Here is a 21,756-nt window from a genome sequence, read left to right on the forward strand (position 1 = left end):
AGTTCAAAGGTCCTGCCTCAAAGGCCCAGTTTTCTCTTATCCCATGAGAACCACTTCGTCTTGCAGGCATGTGGCCAGTCAACATAACGCCAGGCCCTGCCTCCACCTCCCTAAATGCAGGGTCAGCCTAGGGGAAATGGTGCAGAGTTGGAAAGACTGGAGGGGCCCTGGGCCAGGTGGTTCAAAACCTGGAGAGAGATCCATCTTCCAGGCTCTTCCAAACTGCCATCTGTGCCTCCAGCCTGGCATGCACCTCTGTCCCAGCAGGCTGCATTTTAAGGTCCGGGCTCTTCCTATACCAGGTCACAGGTCACCTGTCCTGTGCTACCATCCTTTGTTTAGGTTACAGATAAAGTCAGGTGGGCTCAGTCCAAAGGCTTCACCTGAGACAATATCCATGTCACGTAGCTTTACCCTGAACAGTTCTGTTTAAACGTCACTTTGCTCACTCTCCTCCCAACCACAAGGAGAAGTTGGAGCTCACATGCTGTACTGGAAGCACAGAAGGCAGTACCCATGCTGACCTCTGTGTATTTGGAGACCACAAAGCCAGATGCCCTCCTGTGACCCATCCCCCGATTCCAGCTTCTTCCATTAAAACCTGCTCATTCTGCTCTTCCGAGAGGCCACAGAAATAATATGCTGAATACCTGTCAACGCCATATTTATTGCATGCGTGCATGCTAAGTCACTTCAGTCATGGTTGACTCTTTGTGACCCTGTGGACTGCAGCCCAACAGGCTCCTCTGTCCATGTGATTCTCCAGGCAAGAATACTAGAGTGGGATGCTGTGCCCTCCTCCAGGGGATCTTCCCAACCCAGGGACCAAACCCAGGTCTCTTAGGTCTCCTGCATTGGCAGGACGTTCTTTACCACTAGTCCTACCTGGGAAGCCCTCATATTTATTGAGAAAGCCCCAAATGTCCCAACTGCCCTCAAAAGCACTCTTGGGCCTCAAGTCCCCACTCTAGTCATTTCCTGTGGTTGCTGTAACAAATTCCCTCCAGCTAGGTGGCTTAGACGATACAGACATGCTGTCTTCCTGTCCTGGTGCAGAAGTCTGGTGCAGGTCTCACTGAGCTAAAACCAAGGCGTCTGTGGGGTCAGTTTCCTTTCTGGAGGCTCTGGGGGAAGATTCCATTTTCATGCCTTCCCCAGCTTCTTCCTGGAGCTTATCTATATTCCATGGCTTTTGGTCACTTCCATCTTCAAAGCTGGCAGCGGTTCCTCTCATAGTCTTCCATAGTCACATACTCCTCTGTGAATGCACTTGGGAAAGTCTCCTGTGATTACACCACCCCACCCAGATGACCCAGGACAATCTTGCCATCTCAAGGTCAGCTGACTAGCAGCCTTAACTCTACCTGCTACTGTAATTTCTATCTGCCATGAAAGGTGACATACACACAATTCCAGGAAATCCTTGAGGGGGGTGGTCATGAGTCTCCCTGCTGCCCCTTCCATGAGGACCCAGTCTAATAGGCTGTTACTACAGTGAGGGTGTTCCCTGGGAGGGTGACCCAACAACACCCGCTAGTCCACTGGTCCCAAGAGGGGTGCTGGCCACAGTTTGATTGTGGTCTTGAAAGGATCCATGGAGGGCCAGCAGCAGGAAAGGGAGCTCCTTGGTGCTAGTGAGTGAATGCAATTTTAGGAAGAGAAATGAACAGCCTCTGGGCTTGGAGAGGTTTGGATTCCATGTAAGGGACGTTGGGGTGCAGAGAGGATCCCAGGGCCCCCTGTTCAAGAGATGCCTGAAAAGGGTGCAGGTGAGGGTGTTCTCAAATTTGTTGTTCTAAGCAATAGAGCATCAGTTCCAGCCAATTGAGTCTGTATTAACAGACCCCACTTCCTGGGTCAGGAAGTCCCGCCGACCTCCTCCCCTCCTTCCTCTGAGGTGGGGGGAAAGCCTGGGGAGAGGGAGGTGCTGGGGGACCACTGACTGGTGGCTGAGCTCCTGGGAGACTCAGGGACAGAAGTCCCCCTTCCACCCTCTGAACTTCAATCAGAAAAAAACAAATGTAAAATGTGGGTTTTTTTCTCAGCTTCAAGCTCGAGCATCACGTGTTGTGAAGAAATCTCGTGTGCACGTCCCAGGGCATCAGGAACGAGGGTGCTAGGGGCTGCCTGCCACATTGGGCCTGAACCCTTCCACCCTGCCCCAGGCTGTGGGGAACCATCTCCTACAAGCTCAGTCTGCCTTGCTGTGTCTGGCTTATGTCACTAAGCTTTTTTCTTACTGTTCAGTCACTAAGTCACGTCCAACTCTTTGTGACCCCATGGACTGCAGCACGCCAGGCTTCCCTGTTCTTCACCATCTCCCAGAGTTTGTTCAAACTCATGTCCATTATGTTGGTCATGCCACTCAGCCATCTCATCCTCTGTCACCCCCTTCTACTGCTCTTCAATCTTTCCCAGCATCGGGGTCTTTTCCAATGAGTTGGCTCTTTCCATCAGGTGGCCAAAGTATTGGAGTTTCAACTTCAGCATCAGTCCTTCCAATGAATATTCAGTGTTGATTTCCTTTAGGATTGACTGGTTTGAACTCTCAAGAGTCTTCTCCAGCACCACAATTCAAAAGCATTAATTCTTTGGGCTCAGCCTTCCTTATAGTCCAACTGTCACTCACATCTGTACATGACTCCTGGAAAAGCCATAGCTTTCACTAGATGGACCTTTGTTGGCAAAGTAATGCCTGTGCTTTTTAATACATTTCTAGGTTGGCCATAGCTTTTCTTCCAAGGAGCAAGCATCTTTTAATTTCATGGCTACAGTCACCATCTGCAGTGATTTTGGAGCCCAAGAAAAGAAAATCTGTCACTGCTTCCACTTTTCCCCTTCTATTGGCCATGAAGTGATGGGACCAGATGCCATGATCCTAGTTTTCTGAATGTTGAGTTGTAAGCCAACTTTTTCACTCTCCTCTTTCACTTTCATCAAGAGGCTCATTAGTTCCTCTCTCTCTGCCAAAAGGGTGGTATCATCTGCATATTTGAGGTTGTTGATATTTCTCCCAGCAATCTTGATTCCAGCTTGTGCTTCATCCAGGCCAGCATTTCTCATGATGTACTCTGTATATAAGTTAAATAAGCACGGTGACAATATACAGCCTTGACGTACTCCTTTTCCTATTTGGAACCAGTCTGTTGCTCCATGTCCAGTTCTAACTGTTGCTTCCTGATCTGCATATAGGTTTCTCAAGAGGCAGGTCAGGTGGTCTGATATTCCTATCTCTTTAAGAATTTTCCATTTTGTTGTGATCCACACAGTCAAAGGCTATGGCATAGTCAATAAAGCAAAAGTAGATGTTTTTCTGGAATCCCCTTGCTTTTTCTATGATCTAGTGGTTGTTGGCAATTTGATCTCTGGTTCCTCTGCCTTTTCTAAACCCAGCTTGTACATCTGGAAGTTCTCAGTTCATGTACTGTTGAAGCCTGCTTGAAGGCTTTTGAGCATTACCTCGCTAGCATGTGAGATGAGCCCAGTTGTACAGTAGTTTGAGCATTCTTCGGCATTGCCCTTCTTTGGGACTGGAATAAAAACTGACCTTTTCCACTAAGCATAAGGTCCTCAAAGTTCAGCCACATTTGCACTGTTGCAGAATATCCTTCTTTTCTAACACTAACATTCTATCTTATGTTGATGAAACAAAAATTATTTTGAAAGCAGGACAAGAAAAAATTTAAACATAAAATTCTCACTCTCCCCAACTGGGCCCCCACCCTCTTTAGCATGCATGGTGCATCTGCATTATTCATTAACCACATCCTTTAGAAGCCTGCTTGCCAAGAAAAAGCAATTTCCTCCTGGCACCATCAGGGTCAGTCTTCAGGAGATCATCAATCCTGTAAGGTGTCATGATGACCTGAGCTCACCTGGTTGGACTATGTCAACTGTCCATATGTTACCATGACATGTGATCCTTTGTCTCAAAAATGTGTACAACTGTGTTTCCTTCTAACAGGGGGAACGGTCCTCAGAGCTCTCTGATAGACCGTCTCCTGGGTTATAATCCTCATGTTGGTTTGAATAAAAATCTCCATTTCTTTCTTAGATTAGCCATTGATTCATTTTTCATCAACAATGCATAGTCCACATTGTCTTTATCCAATCATCTGTCAGGGGACATTAGGCTGTTTCCACATCTTGGCTGTTGTGAACAGTGCTACAATCATCATGGGAGTGTTAATGTCATTTCAAGATCTTCATTTCAATTCTTTTGGATAAATACCGAGAAGTAAAATTGCTGGATCATGTGGTAGTTCTATTTTTAATTTCTCCAAAGAAGACATACAAATAGCCAACAGGTATGGGGCGACTGTAGCTCGGATGGTAAAGAATCTGCCTGCAATGCAGGCTACTCGGATTCGATCCCTGGGTCAGGAAGATCCCCTGGAGAAGGGAATAGCAAGCCACCCCAGTATTCTTGCCTGGAGAATTCCATGGACAGGCCATGGGTTTGCAAAGAGTCAGACCGACTGAGCATCTTTCCTTCATTCTTTCATGGGGGGAAGGGTAAGGGGAGGAAGCTAACATTGCAATCATCAGCAAAATGGAAATTAAAACCACAATGAGACCTCATACTGTTAGAATCATTACTATCAAAAAGCAAAGACAGCAAGTGTTGTCAAAGATGTGGAGAAACCGGAGCCCTCGGGCATCTGTGAGATGCACACTGGTGCAGCTGCAGGGGAGGCACCCTGGAGCCTCCCATTTCCTACTGTGCACTCTGGGGGTAGCTGGGGAGAACTCAGTCCTAACACCAAGTGAAAGCCTTTTGGAGGCAGTCCCTCTTCTGAAAGCACCTGCACATCCACAGTCAGCTTTGGGCCGCCTGGGCATCCTCTATCCATCTCCATCTTTTGAGCACCTTCTCTGTGCTCTGAGATGTGCACACAAGTGAATCTTTTAGTAGCAAGTGTTCCCTGTTACTAAAAGGAAGGGGGTACTCCACAAGCAGGGCTGTCTGGTGAAACATACAGGTTTAGAAGAAAGGAACCCCTGCAGAGCTGGGGGTGGGGCACTCCGGACTGGGTTCCTAAACCTGTTCTGCTCCTAAGACAAGGATCCCCTGGTACAGGGGCTCTGCCCCTGGATGTCATCCCCCTCCCCACATCCCTTGGACCTGTAATCCCTTGGTTCCCTTCACCCGACTTGGAGCTGGACTGTCTGTCTCCACTGGGTTCTGCTGCTGCTTGGAGGTGGGGTGCATGACTTGGAAAAAGAGGGAACATGGACTCCTGCATGGCTGGGATCTCATCTTTTAGGGGGTCTCACTTTTCACACTAGAAAGATCGACCTCTTCCTGGAACATGCCCTCCTGTTCCATCCTTTACCTGACCTTCTGCTTCCAGGGAGGCTGGCGCATTCCAGGCCTCAGGCCTGCGAGCAGGAGGCCTGGGACAGGGCTGACCTCCACTGTTACTGGAATTGTCCCTCCACCGACCAAGCCCAGGGTCATTAACAGGGGCAGCAGGGCCCATGTGTCACACCCGGATGTCATCATGGTGGTCTCCGTAAAGAAGTCAGGCAGGTCCTTTATTCCCAGAGACCGAGGCCCACAGAGGCATTGGGCACATTCAGGGCGGAGCCTGTGCCCAGCCTGCAGCCCCGCAGCCTCAGAGGCCGCCCCAGCCATGGATCACCCTGCACAGGACCCCCAGGGCCCCTCGGCAGGATCCAGGGTTCACAGGAAACGCCTTCCTTCTCACTTCCGCAGGGCTACGCTGTGGTCGGGCCTCTCTGGCCCGACAGCCAGGCCCCGCAGCATCCTGTCTTCTGTTCCTGGATGGAACACTATGGTCACTACAGTGGGGAGAGGCTTCCTGAGATGCTGCAGGCTGCCCTGCCGAGGCTGCAGGGACACACAGGGGACACGCAGAGAACTCTGGGCAGCCCTCTGGAAACTTCCAAACGGTGCTGGGGTCCCCTGCGGAGCCCAACAGCTCCGCGGGGTCAGGATGCTTCGCTGTCCTTGGCCTCTTGGGGCTGTGGCCAAGATGAACGCAGGAGGAGTCTCATTTTCACATCCTCAGAAGTCGCAGTCAGAAGTCAAGCCTTGCCTTGGTCCCTGGGGGGATCCCAGAGGAGGGGAGGGTTCTGGAGGCTGAGAATACCTGCTGGACCACAGCAGCTTGTCTGCGAGGGCCCCACGGTGCGGCTTCTGTCTCCCGCCCCACCTTCCGTCTCAGCGCCCCCTCCTTTCCCCACAGCCAGGAACCACTTGCCGTCCTGCCCTCCGGGGCCTGGTAACCCTCCGCCAACCACTCTGCTGGTTCTGCTCCAATGCCCTCAGCTTCCCCAGAGGGCACCTTCCCTGTCCTGCTGGGCTGGCCTCCTCTCTGGGCCCCCCGTCCCCTCCGCCACAGCCTGTTCCGCCCAAGACCCCTGCTCTTCGCGAAGGGCCCGGGCGCAGCCGCCCCCGTGACCTCAGCACAGTCTGGCTGAGGGTAGGCTGGCGGGGCCCCTGGAGCTGCTACCCCAACCCTCCCCTGGGACCTGCTCCAAACAGACCCCCCTCAGCCTGGCCTCAGCACCGATCAAACCCGAACTGCGCTGTTGTCTGTAGAACTAAGCATCTGTACAAGCACTGTACAAGCACTTTTTGGTTTCTTGGGTCCAGCCCTCTCCCCCCACTTCAGGACGGCAGGAGTCTTTATCTTCTCACCTGCCTCCACAAGGGCCTGGGCCTGGTAAGCACCTGGCACACGTTTGCAGGGGGAATAAGTGTGGAATTCTGTCCCGAGTTCCTTTTCCATCCCTGCCCCCAGGAAGTCATCTGTGGGTGTGACTTGCTTACTGCTCTCTCTCCTAGCGCTGGATCAGCAGAGACCTTGTGTGTCTCTGGCTGCGGCATCCACTGAGCCTGCCCCTCGGGGGAACCAGTGCGCCGAGGCGGCGGAAGCGCACGCGGCGTCCTCTGCTGCCCTCTGCTGGTCGGACATGGAGAGGCTCAAGAGAGGTGGGCAGACTGTGGGAGGGCCGCGTCGTTATTTTTCGTTCTAACACTCTTGAAAACAGACAAAGCCGCCTACCCTTCCCAGTGCTTATACAGTCTGCAGCAGGATAACAGTCTTTCTGGGTTTTTAAATATTTCCTTCTGTTATCCTCATGAATACACTTATCTGGCTGGCAGTGAGTCTCCATTTGTGGGGTGGTTTACTCCTGGTCTGTAGACATTCTGACTTGGTGGATGGTGACTGGATAGAAAGCCACTGCTACCATCTGGCTTGATGGAGGGAAGATATCACCCAACATTTTTCCAGTTCCTGGGATGGGGAGGGAGGGGGCCCGTGTTGGTGGGCCAGCTGCTGCCCCCAGACAGGATCTGTCCAGAGGAGACCCGGTGTCCAGCTGCCTGGCTTTCTCAGGAGCAGCTACATCCTCCCGATGGACTGTCTCTCCTTGGAGCATAAGCTTGAACATGGATGCATTCCACCTGCCCTGCAATGTCAGGGTGGTTAAACAGAGGCAGAACTGTTGGACTTTTACCTGTTGACCCCAAGACTCTCCCAGTGGCAAACCCCAGAGCCTTTGGCCCAAGATGGGCCCATGTGACACAGGTTTGTTTCAAGCAACAAGCCGGTTCATTTTGTGAAGTAGTATCCACACCTGACCTCTCTCTGATCCCCCATTAACATTCCTTCAAAAACATTCTGCTCTATTTGTGAGTGAGAAAATATGGTCACTGCTTCTTCTTCTTTTTTTTAACACACTATATTACTCTGGTCACATGAGATCTCTGTGTGTCTCTCCCATAGCTTGACAGTCCCTGATGGGAAAGGCTGTCCTTGCTCACATCCCCAGTGTCTAATGGTTCAAAAGAGCTCAATAAAAGTTTATTTAATGAATGACTTTTAGTCCACTTTCCCTCTGCTGTCCTCTCTCTCAAATCAGAGAGTGGCTGTTTGACTTTCCAAGTATTCCTCTGAACCTCAAAGAGAGCCACGCCACCAGGGGACATGACGAAAGTTCAGGAAATATGGCACGGAAGGCGGGGCCCCTAGGATGAGTCAATTAAATCCTGATATCCATTCTCAACTATAAGAGTTTTTTGTTTCCTCGGTGTTGAAGCCAAACCTCTTTCTGGGGTGTCTCTACCCTCACAAGGTCTTCAATACAAATGTTCACATCTCCCACCCCTTCTACTATTGAATCGCAATGATTCCTACGGTGTGGTGATAGAGGGAGGGACAAGACGGGCCCCTCTGAATCTGGAGAGGACAGGCAGGGAGCGATTCCAGGGCTCACCAAAGGAATGTGGAGAGGGAGGTGGAGAGATAAGAGGAGGGGAAGAAAAAGGAGAGGAGATGCATACAGAGGCAGTGATGTAGACAGGAAAATTGGAAGGAAGATATAAAGTTGATGGGGGAGGTAAGTTACTGATAATAAAAAATGATCACGAGAGGTCAACAAAACAATTTAGCAAAGGTAAGTTAAACACTTAACGAAAGATGTGGCAAGCAAAGGTATCATGGAAACTTTAAAATTGTGTTTAAAAGTTAGCTTTGGCTTATGAAAGAACTTAAAACATTGCCACGATGTGCTGTAAAAAGTTTTAATTCTTATTTTAGGTTATTGAGGTTAAACACATGCTCCTCAAAATCTTTTATCCTCCTCTAATGAAGTATAAAAAGAACCCTGGAAAGTGGCATCCAACACCTCATAATATAAAGATTTTCTATGTTAATGAAAACAATTCCCACTCCTCGGCCTCCTAGATCACCACCCAAGCCAGTTTGCTCTGCTTATGCCCCACACGTGCCTGCTCCACTTGTGGGCACTTTCTCTCCCATCTCTCACTTTGCTCCCAGGGACCTGCCTTCTGGCAGTAAATGCTCATCTCAGTTGTATGCCTGATTCCAGAACCTTCTGAGGAAGGGGAGGACAGGGCAGTGCTGATGGCAGCAGTAGACCCTGCAGGCTGCAGAGTTCAACCTCTGATAGTGGGGGCTCCTGTGCCCCCCACAGGCAAAAGATGGGAGGAGAGAGAAAGGAGGACCGCAGGAGTCTCTGACTCCCCCAGGAACAGCAGTGGTTGAGAAGGCTCAGGTGGTAGAATGTGCTTGGGGCCCCCCGGGTCCCCTTACCTGCCATCCCTCTTCACCTTCAGGAGAATCCCTGGGGTGGTTCCCCAGGCTCTGCCCAACCTCTGCTATTGTTTACTTCTGACAACAGATCCCACATGCAGTCCCTGATTTCCTTTGTTCTACCACCCACTCCCTCCTGCAGCAGCCCTCCCCCAAAGGAAAGCACCAGAGAGAAGCAAATGCAATGTATCTCATTTCAAAGCTGCTGAGGGTAATCACTTTGTTGAAGAAATAAAAAACACATGATTAGATATCTGAATTAAATAATAATTTGGGGGGTCATACTTAATATTTTAGAACTCAGAATTAGCTCATTTCATTTGTAAAAAAGGTGCTGCAAGCGTGCTTTGTGTAAAATCAAAATCTTGATGTTTAAAATAATCAAAAGGGTCTGCTTTACTGTCACAAAAGGGATGGAGAAGAAGTTGTGTGATGTCAACCAAGGGCTATGCCTGCAGTTTCCAGGAAGATTAAAAACTTTCTCCTAAAGATTCTTAACTGAAAAAACAAGATAATGTTAATGGTGGCAACAACAACAAAAAAATGTCAGACAGCAATCTTTCCAGATTCTTTGACACAGATGTCCCTGTCACAGACTCGTGGAAGTGGGCACCATCACAAGGAAGAGCAAGGGGCTGGGGGGAGGGTAAGCCCTCCTCTGGACACAGCGTCTTCGTTCTGGTTACAGCACCTGCCAGGGGCCATGCCCTGGGGCCAGGGCCTTGATCCCCGGCCATTTTCTGCTCTTCCTTAGTCAAGATCAGAGCTGCAGCAAGAGTGTCCTGCCCAACGCCGCCCCCTGCCCACCAAGACGGTTAGCAGCAGGCAGTGCCCCCTGCGTATGAAGGTGTCCTGTGCCCACTCTGGGCAGCTCTCTCTGGGGCTGGACACCCCTCCCTTGAGGTGAGGCGCCTGACGTGTGTTGTGCCCAGCAGGGGGAAGAGGACCAGAGACCCCTGCCCCGCCCCTGCCTCGGGCCAGCGAGGGGCCACACTCACTACCCCGTCTCCCCAGCTGCCCCTTCTGTCATCCGCTTTCCACGTGGACCCACCATCCTTGCCTCCTAGGCCCCTGACTGGTTGATGCCTCCTGCTGTAGGGAGGGGCCAGGACTGGACAAGTGGCTTCCGTGGTACTGGAGCTGGCAGAGCATCCATCCCCTTTGGACACTGTACTTCTATTGATAAGCAGCGATAAGTATCAATAAGGATCACATCATACTGGGCCATTACGTTGAAATGGATGAAAATTACCCCAAAATACCTCAGTCAAAAATCCCACAACTCCAGTTCTAAAATTTACACCTAAAAATGTATACAACTGCTTTGAGTCCATCTTTTTAAACCTACTAAAATCACAGAAGCCTCATCCACTCCTTCTGTGTACTACATACAGGAAGTTCCCAACTGTGAAGCTAGATGTATTTTTTTTTTTTAACAGCTAAGTCTAGGGGAAGAGCTAATTAAAAAGCTAAAGTATCATCTGTCCAATTAATTATTTTTTCCACCACTCACTGTTGCCTGAGCTGCAGCCATTTCTTAGTGGAGGGAGGTGGGGAAAGAGGTGGGCACACTTCTCAAGGGAAAACAGAACCAGCTACAAGCTTCTGGGGGAGTGAAAGGAGGTGTCACAACGGAATATGAGTATGGATGAGACGGGAAACTTCCCCTGCGCCTCTCCAGTAGCTGAGACCACTTCCTGCTCTGTTGTTCCACGTGCTGCCATGCTCTCCAAAGACAGTTAATGGAAACTAGCTGGTCCTGGTCAGAGGCAGTCCCGTCCCAGCCCCCTGAGGCTCAGATCCTGTCTCTGGGGGTGTGCAGGCAGGGAAGTGCCCCACGATTTGGAGGGGGTCGACTGTGTCCCGGCAGCACCCCCACCACTTGGGGCTTGCCCCTCATGGAGACCCCCTTTGGGTGGAGCCCACACGTGTGCACCCAGCGCCCTCGAGGCACAGATCACGCCATTTGCTAGCCGGGTGCCTGGCTCTTGGCACCATCCCTGCCGGAAGAGTGAGCCGCCCACAGTGGGGGCGGTGGTGGGAGTGACTGAGGTCCACCCCCTGGAGTCCCCACCGGCGTGAAGCATCACTTTCCCCACTCAAGGAGAAGGGGCAGTGACGGTCTTGGCTCACAGGCAGTCCTGAGGAGTACATGGGGGCGCCGGCAGAGCCGAGAGCCAGGCCTGGCTGCAGTACTCATTACTCTGGGTCACAGGCTGGCTTTGATATAGCCGTGTCCGAGGAGTGTGTAAAACAATGAACAGCAGATTAACGAGAGAGCTCGAGCGGGGAGGTGCTCCACCTCGCGGTCCTCCAGCTGGAGGTGCGGTGTCTCATGAACAGCAGATTAACGAGAGATCTCGAGCGGGGAGGTGCTCCGCCTCCCGGTCCTCCAGCTGGAGGCGCGGTGTCTCACGAACAGTAGATTAAAGAGAGAGCTCGAGCGGGGAGGTGCTCCACCTCGCGGTCCTCCAGCTGGAGGCGCGGTGTCTCACGAACAGTAGATTAAAGAGAGAGCTCGAGCGGGGAGGTGCTCCGCCTCCCGGTCCTCCAGCTGGAGGCGTGGTGTCTCACGAACAGCAGATTAACGAGAGAGCTCGAGCGGGGAGGTGCTCCACCTCGCGGTCCTCCAGCTGGAGGTGCGGTGTCTCATGAACAGCAGATTAACGAGAGAGCTTGAGCGGGGAGGTGCTCCGCCTCCCGGTCCTCCAGCTGGAGGCGCGGTGTCTCACGAACAGTAGATTAACGAGAGAGCTCGAGCGGGGAGGTGCTCCGCCTTGTCCTCCAGCTGGAGGCGCGGTGTCTCATGAACAGCAGATTAACGAGAGAGCTCGAGCGGGGAGGTGCTCCGCCTTGTCCTCCAGCTGGAGGCGCGGTGTCTCAGGTGTGCTCCAGCCACCCCTCACCCTCTGCCGCAGGACGCTCCACCTGACGACACCCAAGCCCTCACACCTGCACACGAGCCCAGCACCCAGCCCATCTCCTCCTTCCGCTCACAGTCCCCAGAGTTCAGGGGCCTCTCCTCCACCTCAGCCTTCATCTCCAAATATGGACACAAAAGGGCAGGCTTCCAAGTAAGGTAGGAAAAAGCCCTACATCTGCAGCACAGTAGCTGATGAAGCAGAAGAGACAGCCAAGCGTCTCCTCTCCTTTCAGGAGACCCATCATGGCTGTGCGCAGGGGCAGGAATGCTCTTCACTCCCACCGGCAGCATCTCCAGCAGTGGCCACAGCCGGGAGGGCCAGGACGGTGGAGAAAAGGGGCATGCTCTGGGCAGGGGGAAGAACCCAGGCCCAACACACGGGACCCATCTTCACTTCCTGCTCACATCCTCGAGCAACGCTCCAAGTGCCCCCTGCTACTGATACCCTCCTGTACTTCTTAATGGGAGAGAAGGACATACTCAGAAAGGAGCTTTAAAAATCCTTTTAAAAATGAGCCACACAGAGACACCACATGGAATAAAGGCTTAGGTAATGGAGTCCCAGCTCTCTTCCTAATAAAGACAGGTGTTTAGGGCGACAGTCAAGGGTACAGAACCACAGGGCCATTCCACAGAGCTCTCTTCCAGAGTGGGCTGGGGAGCCCCTTGGGCAGGGCTGAGGCCCAAGGGACCTCTGTTCCCTTTCCTGTGTTCCCTTTCCCTTTGGAGCCCTTGGCTTTCTACACCCAAGACTGCTGATGAGCCTTTGCCCATCGTGGGGACAGGACGAGACACAGATACAAGCAGGCGAGTGGGCAGCCAGCACCTGGGGAGAGGGATCAGGACGCTCTGCAGACCTGCCCTCCACCCCAGCCCCTGGCCCACAGGACGGCCGGCAGGCACTCGGGGAGGGATCATGATGCTCTGCAGACCTGCCCTCCACCCCAGCCCCTGGCCCACAGGACGGCCAGCAGGCACCTGGGCAGAGGCTCCAGGACGGCCTGGAGGCACCCCCTGCCCTTCACCTCCCCTTGTGCCACCTGGTGAGAGGTTGGCTGGCTCAGCACAGGACTGGCTGCAGCCGAGGGCCCTTTTCTGGCCAACCACTGCCCATACCTCAGCTCACCACCAAGTCAACCTGGGCTGCATCAGGCCTTCAGCCAAAAACTCCCACCTGGATCCAGGGCAAGAAAGGAACGCACCTGAGAGAATGATGCAGGGAGGGTGTGCACCTTGAGCATCCGCAACATTTCAGATCAGAAGAGACGTTTGCTCTCACCTGTCTATAAAGCCTCAGACAGGAGAAAATGCCCTATAAAGGCATTACATAAACTGGGGCTAAAGCCTCCAGCCCTGCTGGTGAATCCAGGGAGCAGTCTGTGCAGCAGTTTAGACCATGGTCTCAGCATCAGGTCCACCCGCTCACCTGGCCAAGCAGTGAAATGTCCCCCTTGCCAACGCCTACCTGCAAGCTGGGGACGCAGGTGTCCAGGCCCACCCCGTGGGGCGCCTGGGTGAAGAACTGGGGCACAGGTCAGTGAACCCTTCCTCCTCCCTCCCCTCAGCCTGTCACTGAGCTGTTCTCCTCCACCTCAGGGCCTGCTGTGGGGGGTGCCTTTTCCCTTCACCACAGCTGGAGGGGCGTCTCTCCCTGGTGGTGGCGAGCCTGCCTCACCCCCTCGTCAGGGGCCCTCTCAATGCCGATGCTGAGGGAGGGTTCCTCAGGGTGACGGCGGCGCCAGTCACGCACCCAGGTCCTCCCCATCCATCTGCAATCTTTTCTTGGCCACAGCTGCAGAGTGAATCCATTTTTGGCGGCCAGGTCTTGTCTCATGCAGTCAATAAACTGGATATCTTTGCCCAGAATGGTCCAGACACCAAGTTTCTATGTCACTCACCTGAGTTTTGAAATACTCATGTAATGTCCCAGTGACCAAAGTAAAATACTGTTCAAAATTGAGGCTTTGCGGGGGGACACAGAATGTGGGGAGAAAACACAAATACAGACCCTGCTAAAGAAGGTACCAAATCCAAACAGAAAATCATCCGAATTAGCTCCTAAGAATGAGCCTGGTGGTGGTGGTGGTTCAGTTGCTTGGTAGTGTCTGATTCTTGTGACCCCATGGACTATAGCCTGTCAGGCTCCTCTGTCCCTGGGATTCTACAGGCAAGAATACTGGAGTGGGATGCCATTGCCTCCTCCAGGGGATCTTCCCGATTCAGGGATTGAACCTGAGTCTCCTGCACTGCAAGCGGATTTTTTACCTCTAAGCCACCAGGGAAGCCCCAGAATTACCTTACCTACGTCCAGAGACAGCTGAGGTCATGTGACACATCAGAGACTGTATGGAGCCCAACGGGTTACCTTGCATTCAGCCGTGAGATGTTCTTTGGAGAAGCTTAGAGGTCCTGCTCGTGCTTTGTTCCCAACAGGGTTGGGAGCTCACTGTCCGCCCTTCCTTTCTAGACCCTGCAGCAAAGACCTCCCACAGGACTGGTTTGCCACAGAATGCAGGGGGCCACCTACCTCCCAGCCTCTGCCAGGGCCCTGCTGGCAGCCTCTGCCCTGAGAACCTCTAGCTGGGCCCCTTGCTGGTCAAGAACAATGGCCAGCTTCCCAGTGAGCATGTCCAGTGTGGGCCTGCCAGCCTTCAGACCCAGAGAGGGTTGGAGTCTGGTGACGTCTGACCAGTCACCCCACACCCCATCATGGGTGCAGTCCAGGTCCCTGTAGGCTTTCCCCCTCAGCGCTGCCTGGCATTTTGTCCTCCTAGAAAGAGAAGAGAAATCCCTCTGAACCTGAGAGCTGGTGCTAGCGCCACAGGGTCCACCAGAAACCCAGCTAAACTGCTGGTCTCTAGATCATTTATCAGAAGCCAGGTGGCCACCATCTTAAAACCAGAGCACTAATACGGCGCGGTTACTCTATAATTACTTGGTAATGTGAAGTCACCCACTATTGGTCACGGCAGCACCTCTGGTGTTGAATCAGAATGACACATGGCCTAGCAGAGGACAGACAGTGGTGGAGGCAGGCATGACGTGTCTAAGGCAGAGGTACCTATCAATACAACTAAGCAGTCACAGGACAGGGCATCACGTGCATTTCTACCCATCAACAGTCAACTGGATTTTTCTTCTAAACTGCTCATTGGTTCATGATACTCGAGTGCCAGGATCATACATACTGGGTTATACAAGAAATCAAGACTCACAAGAGTGGCCTGGAGTTTTGTCCTTGACCTTTTAAACAAACTCACATATGAACAAAGAGTCAACATCTAAATAGACTTTTATTTTTTCTTTTACTTACTTGGACAGAAAAGAAAATTCATCAGCTTCCATTAGAGTCTCCCTAAGTGTTGGAAACGCATTAAACTCAGAAATAGTGGACCTTGTAGAAAAGCATCACAAATTAAAAATAGATTTCTCCATGTGGTAAAAGTGCTTTCAATCCAATTAAAGGACACGGCAAAGGTGTTTGGAAACACAATTTAAAATTTGGCCTACAATCCGTGGCATGGAATTAAAACCACAGGGCGAGGTGACCGCCGTGAACTGGGTACAGATACGATGCGATCTGGAGCATGCTGCCAGCAACACTCGCAATGAACTGCGTGACAAGGAAGAACATCCCGAAGCCTGAGTAGAGTAGGTTTGCATTTGTAAAAATAAGGGGGCGACATAAATTGGGTTGAAGGGAGATCACGTAACTTCAGAAATTACTTGTTTCTTATCTGTGGGGACAGCCAGACCAGCCGACCACCCTAGCGGCGGTCTCCCAGGGAGACGCGTGAACCTTGGTTCAGAGAAGGCCCAGGTGTTCTGAGAAGTAAGTAGAGCCCTTGCTGCCATCATGTGGGCCTTTCAGGCTGGTGGTGAGCAGACCCCAGGCCCTGGGAGTCACATCCAGCCACGCTGTACAGGTGGATCTGCCAATGCCTGCCACACCATCACGAGGCGTGCAGTGAGGCCGGCCAGCACTGCCCAGTGACCACACGAGGGAGAGAGCGGGTGGTCACCCAGAGACAATCTGTGGTCTCAGCCGTGCTGCATATTTTCCAAAACAAGTAATTCTGCCAGTGACGGCATCTGTGCAAAGCTCAAGGCCCACAGGCCCCCATGGTCTGATGGACGCAAAGTACCCTTTCTGGCCCAGATTCAGGCCCAGGCCCGTGATCATGCAAGGAGCCACGGCAGGGTGGGGTGAGAGGGTGAGGACAGAAGAGGGACATTTCCTTTTACAGAAGATCTTGAGCAACAGTAAGAAAATAACCTGAAGATATATCTAAAAATAAAAAACAGCGTCACACTTCACTGCCATTCTGTCCCATCTTTCTCCCCACACACCAGCCCCTCCGGGACAGGCAGGAGCGCCTCGTGCACACATCAGAGTGGCCCCACTCCCCATGCCAACACTGCCTTGCAGTGATGCCAGGCTAGTGTTTCTTCTGCTACGAGCCCTGTTCTGAGCTGCCCACTCAGGCAAACACTGGAAAACACTCTGGGCTCCTACATACCCCGAAGCAATCCCAGCTGGCTCCCTTCCCATCGCCTTCAGACACTGCGTGACCTGAACCACATCGTGGACGTCTTTCGTCTTCACCAGCTCATTTCATCCCTGGCGCCCACGATGGAAGCAGCCCTCCCAGGTCCCCTTTGCTGAACGGGCTCCCCATGGCCTCCAGGGGGATTGTGAGGGTGCCCTGCCCTGCGCTGGTGGCACAGAAGGTCTGGCTCACGGCCACACCTGCAAGGTGCTCACTCCAAGGTGGTGGCCACTCTCCGGAGGGAAGCCGTGCTCTTCGCTGTGTGGAAACCGGATGCACCACCCTCTGACCAGGTCCGTCCTGGCCCCTCCAGAGGCCCTGAGCACCCTGCCTGGACCGCGGCCACACACAGGGCGTCTCCGGGTCTCTGGTCGGCAGGTCAGACATCAGGCTCCCCCGTCCCTCCCTGGACCTGGTCCTTACCTAGCCCGGGCCACGCCCAGGACATCAGAGGCCTGGGGAGGTATCCTCCAGGCCCAGCAGCTCTTGCACGAGTCTCTCACCGAACTGGGCCCGGCTGTACCTCTTCACGTGATAGGCATCCGACATCTTGTACAGAATGTAGGCATTATTGACCGCGATGCTGACAGCAAACCAGAACACCTGTTGCCAGGTCTTGTTCGGTTTATGAGAAATGAAATACCTAAGACGACAGAAGGGTAAGAAGGTCTGACTCAGATGGGGCCCAGGTGCCCCGAGCAGGAGAGATTCCCAAAGCCCTCGTCGGGCTCGTCAGGTGCTGTCAGGAGTGTGGGGGTGGGAATCAGGCTGGGGAGGGGGGAGGCAGCTCTCACTGAGGCTCAGGCACGTGAACTTTACTGAAGATGAAAACAGTCCCTAGGGAAGGATCAGGTGGGAGGAGGCGGGTCACCGCAGGGGCCACTGAAACCAGGAGCCAGGCCTGTGTGGTGCGGCTGGAGCTCGGAGGACGCAGGGCTGCAGGCCTCCTGGCACAAGCGCAGCGCGTCCCGAGCCCCTCCCGCCACGACCACCCGCAGCTCCTTGCTTTTCTCTTCACCACCCCACCTCCCCCAGACGGAGGACAGCTGTGACCCCCGGGGAGCCCAGCCTCAGGACCCACCCCTGTGCCGTTGTCCTCTGCATGCGTGTCTCTGCACCCCAAATGCCGGGTGTTGGAGGGTCGGCAACCTCAGCACCACTGAAGCACCCAGCCAGGGCAGCCTGCGATGTCTGCTCCATCACACAGCTTGCCCTGTGAGCACCACCCAGGCCAGGGCTCCAGGAAGACAGTGTGGTGACTCTGAGGGAGTGGGACACCCTCTACAGCCGGGCTTTTCCGGGAGGCCCGGGTCCTTCACTGCCCCCCCACCAAGCAGCCTGGGGAGACGTCAATGACCCTCAAGGAGGGCTGAGAAGACGCCCACCGGCCTCTGGGTCAGTCTCACCCTGTTTTAGATTGTGAGGTTCAGGCCCAGTAGCTAACAGGCCAAGGTTCACCAGCTCCCGACGTGGTTACGGGAGCTGCCTGGAGACAGCACTGGGGCATGTACATGTACACGCACATGCGTGTGGTCCTCACCATGTGTGCACTCATGATGATACCATGCCTGAGCCCACACTCACACATGAAACGGCAATGTAACCTCGGCTCCGCCCAGTGACAAGAGGGCCCGCGCCCCGTGGTCTGCGGAGGGGACGCCAGGCAGGGCCTCAGGGACAACAGCGGGCGGGGTCGGGCCTGAGGGCAGACGTGGAAGAAGGGGAACTGACAGGACTGCAATGCGGGCGGCCAGGCGGTGGGAGGTGGGGGTGGCCGCGTGGCTGGGCCCGGGGGACGCCAGGCTGAGGGCTCAGGATTTTCTCTCTCAGGGTCTTCACCTGTCAACTCTGAAAAGGGCAGCTGATCACCCGGTAGCCCCCTGCTCTCGGCGCCGGCTCACTTACTTGCTGTACTTGTCGTCGTACTTGCAGATGTAGCTGAGGTGGGCCGCGAAGGCCTCCACGGCCAGGGGGCAGGGGATCTCCCCACTCCTCCTCTTGATGATCACTCCTGCAGAGACAGGCGGGACGTCCCCTCTGAGCCTCCCCTGCAGACCCCAATTCAGATCACGTGCTTCTGCATCCTGCCTGCTTGTCACAACAGACAGCAGGGGAGGAGATGGGAAAAACCCTATCAACAACATCACTGAAGCTTCAGGGGAGCCGAGGAAAACAAGGTCAGGTGAGCGAAGAACATGGGGCCACAGAACAGACCAGGGCAGGGCCCGCGGCAGATAACAGCGCAAAGGCGGGCGGGAGTGGAGTAGCGCTGTAGCCGATGGGGCCCGGAGAGTAGAGCGGAGGTCAGGACGCACCGGACCCTCCTCCCTTCCTCAGGCACCTCCTCCTCCCTTCCCCAGGCGCCCCCTCCTCCCTTCCCCAGGTGCCCCCTCCTTCCGCCAGGCTGAGAGCGGTGCGAGGAGGTGGCCACCACTGTCAGGAGGCCAGGGGGCCGGTCCACCCGCTCTGCTCAAGGCAGGGTTCAGAAGAACCAGGAGCCGCCTGACCCCAGGCTCCTGCATGCCTCCCCTGTGGACAGAACCCTTTATCCTTCACTGATCCTCAAACGCACTCTCTCACCTGCCTTCAAACACCGTATCCTCCTTAATACAAATGGAACTGAGTCCCAGGGCCATGACCAAGTCATGGCAAGAGTGAAACATCCCACCAACCAGGAGCGAGGAGCAGAGAGAGGTCAGTCAGGCCTCTCCAGCCTGCTGCCCGACAACCTGTCTTCCGAGGCCTGCCCTGACTCGGGGGTCGTCCACTGCACCCCCAGAGGCAATGTGCGGGCTGGAAGGACGGTCAAGCGTGGTGGGGGTCACACAGCATCTCCTCTGAGCAGCCTCCCCTGCAGCAGCATGTGATGGAGAAGAGCGCCACTGTTTTCAGGGATTAGTTCACAGGACTGTGCAATTCTAGCACTGCTTAAATATGTGTGAGTAGTGAAAGGCGCTCAGTCGTGTCCGACTCTTTGTGACCCCATGGACTATACAGTCCATGGAGTTCTCCAGGCCAGAATACTGGAGTGGATGGCCTTCCCTTCTCCAGTAGTTGAAGTAAAAATGGCTCGTCACCCCCTCCCCACTGAGGGACGGGCGGGAGACAAGAGTCACACAGGTCCATTTGCTGAGACTCAGCCCTAAACCAGGATAGTTTTTTTGTCTCCCATCCCTGCTCCCCAAATACTGACTTTCTGCACTGAAGAAGTGCCTGAGGGTCTTATGAGAGGCTGAGAAGCCAGGTCTGGAGGTGTGGGGATGCTGGGTCAGCACCCAGGCAACACGCTTTCTAAAGCCTCAAGAGCTCAAACGACCACAGTGCCCATCCAGGGCCTCCTCCTGGTCAGAGGCTCCTGGGCCCCGGATCCAGAGAGAGCCTTTCTACACAGAGATTTTGCTGTCAGATGCCGCAGCACATGCGGTCCTCCAAGGCTGGGCTCTCCGCCTCCATGGAGGGTGGTCTCTCTACAGCACCTTTCCTGTGGGGACCTGCCCTGGTCCCCACCTGCTCCAAACACCAGTGGTTGGAGTTGGTCTGCTCACCACCCAACTCCAAACACAAATGAGCAAACACCCCCACCTCACACCCGGCCTGGGTGCATGGTTTGGGGAGGCTTCCCATCGCCGGCTCTATTTTAATTTGCCTGACTTTCAACTACAGCCTCCTCTGGGACTAAAGAGGCCCCTTAGGGCTTCCCAGATCCATGTGGGTATGAGCAGGTCAGACCGTCTGGTAAAATCCCCTCCCTTCTCTCCTCCCAGAGGCAGAGGACGCCTCGCTCTGAGGCAGCAGGGCCCCTGCGGGCCCGGGTCCACTCTCCAGGGATGAGGGCGTGGTGCTGGCCAGGGCCCTGCGGTCCCCACCGGCTGCCCTCACCCAGGTGTGGGAGGCCTGCTCCCCTCCTCTCAGGGGAAGAAGGCTCCTCCCTATCCCTTCACACTGTTGAGCTTAAATGAGGATTACAGCAGGAAATAGGAGGTTGGCTTCAAAATCCAGGTTTCTGCCAGTCTCTCTGAGCATTTCTCCAGGGTTATTACCAGCCCAGCCTCCTCCCTGGTGATACCTTAGATTTCACATACTGCTTGAGATGAAAAGGGTGAGCCTGCCGTCCTATTAATATCCTTTTCTGAGGACTGGAAAGCTTCAGACATTGGGAATACTGACAAGAGGCTATGTGATGTTTATTGTCTCAGCTGACGTCATAACCAGGGATGATGTGTCCTCCCAGCGTGCACCCTTGTATGTCTGTGGCTGGGTGTGACCCTCTGCACACCTATATTCTAAGAATCAGCCTCTGTGACACTGCAGGTCCACGTGGGCCTATGAGAGAGCTACCTGTCTTCCTATGGCAGGGGTCTGTCTCTCCTCCTCTTCCATATTTTTTTTGGCTGGGCTGACGTCCTTTCTGCCCTTCTGTAAGTCTGAACGAATGAGTCAGAACCTGACACACAGACCCGATGTCTGATATGCAGACATTCCACACCCACATCAGCTTCATGGACTCTGAACTCTAAGAGCAAAGAGGGAGATGGAAGACTCAAAAAGGATTTGGTTCTTCATGGGGATGACCCTGGGTAAATGACAGCATGTAACTTAAACAGCCTGCATACCCTCACACTGAAGACTGAGTGCTAAAGAATTGATGCTTTTGAACTGTGGTGTTGGAGAAGACCCTAGAGAGTCCTTTGGACTGCAAGGAGATCCAACCAGTCCATCCTGAAGGAGATCAGTCCTGAATATTCGCTGGAAGGACTGATGCTGAAGCTCCAATACTTTGGCCACCTGATACGAAGAGCCAAATCATTAGAAAAGACCCTGATACTGGGAAAGACTGAAGGCAGGAGGAGAAGAGGATGAAAGGGGACAAAAGGGTTGGATGGCATGACTGACTCAATAGACTTGAGTTTGAGCAAGCTCAGGGAGATGGTGAAGGACAGGGAAGTCTGGCGTGCCGCAGTCCATGGGATTGCAATGAATTGGACACAACTGAGTAACTGAACAACGACAGGGCTCACACTTTCTGAAAGAGGGCTCATTCTCCCTTAGAATCTGGAGTAAAGAATAATAAATCAATCCCTAAAATGTTCAGCATGAAAAGGCAAAAAGATGTGACACTGAAAGATGAACTCCCCAGGTTGGTAGGTGGCCAATATGCTACTGGAGAAGAGCAGAAAAATAGTTCCGGAAGGAA

At 53.6% G+C, this 21,756-nt stretch overlaps 1 protein-coding gene across 3 annotated transcripts in view; it reads right to left on the reverse strand.

Moving 5' to 3' along the window:
- PGBD5 (piggyBac transposable element derived 5) overlaps window positions 1–21,756 on the reverse strand; it is a 122,150-nt gene that overhangs the window by 10,192 nt on the left and 90,202 nt on the right. For 2 of the 3 annotated variants that reach the window (XM_043926028.1, XM_043926027.1), the window contains exons 6-7: window positions 18,468–18,573; window positions 16,986–17,205 (exon numbers count right to left, since the gene is read on the reverse strand). In XM_043926028.1, the coding sequence (XP_043781963.1) occupies window positions 17,010–17,205; window positions 18,468–18,573 (302 nt within the window). In that variant the 3' untranslated portion in view covers window positions 16,986–17,009. Of the gene's footprint in view, window positions 1–15,286; window positions 17,206–18,467; window positions 18,574–21,756 lie in introns of those variants that run through there. The other variant, XM_043926026.1, reaches the window with a different exon arrangement.

The sequence above is a fragment of the Cervus elaphus genome, chromosome 15 (assembly GCF_910594005.1).
Source record: "Cervus elaphus chromosome 15, mCerEla1.1, whole genome shotgun sequence".
Lineage (NCBI taxonomy): Eukaryota > Metazoa > Chordata > Mammalia > Artiodactyla > Cervidae > Cervus > Cervus elaphus.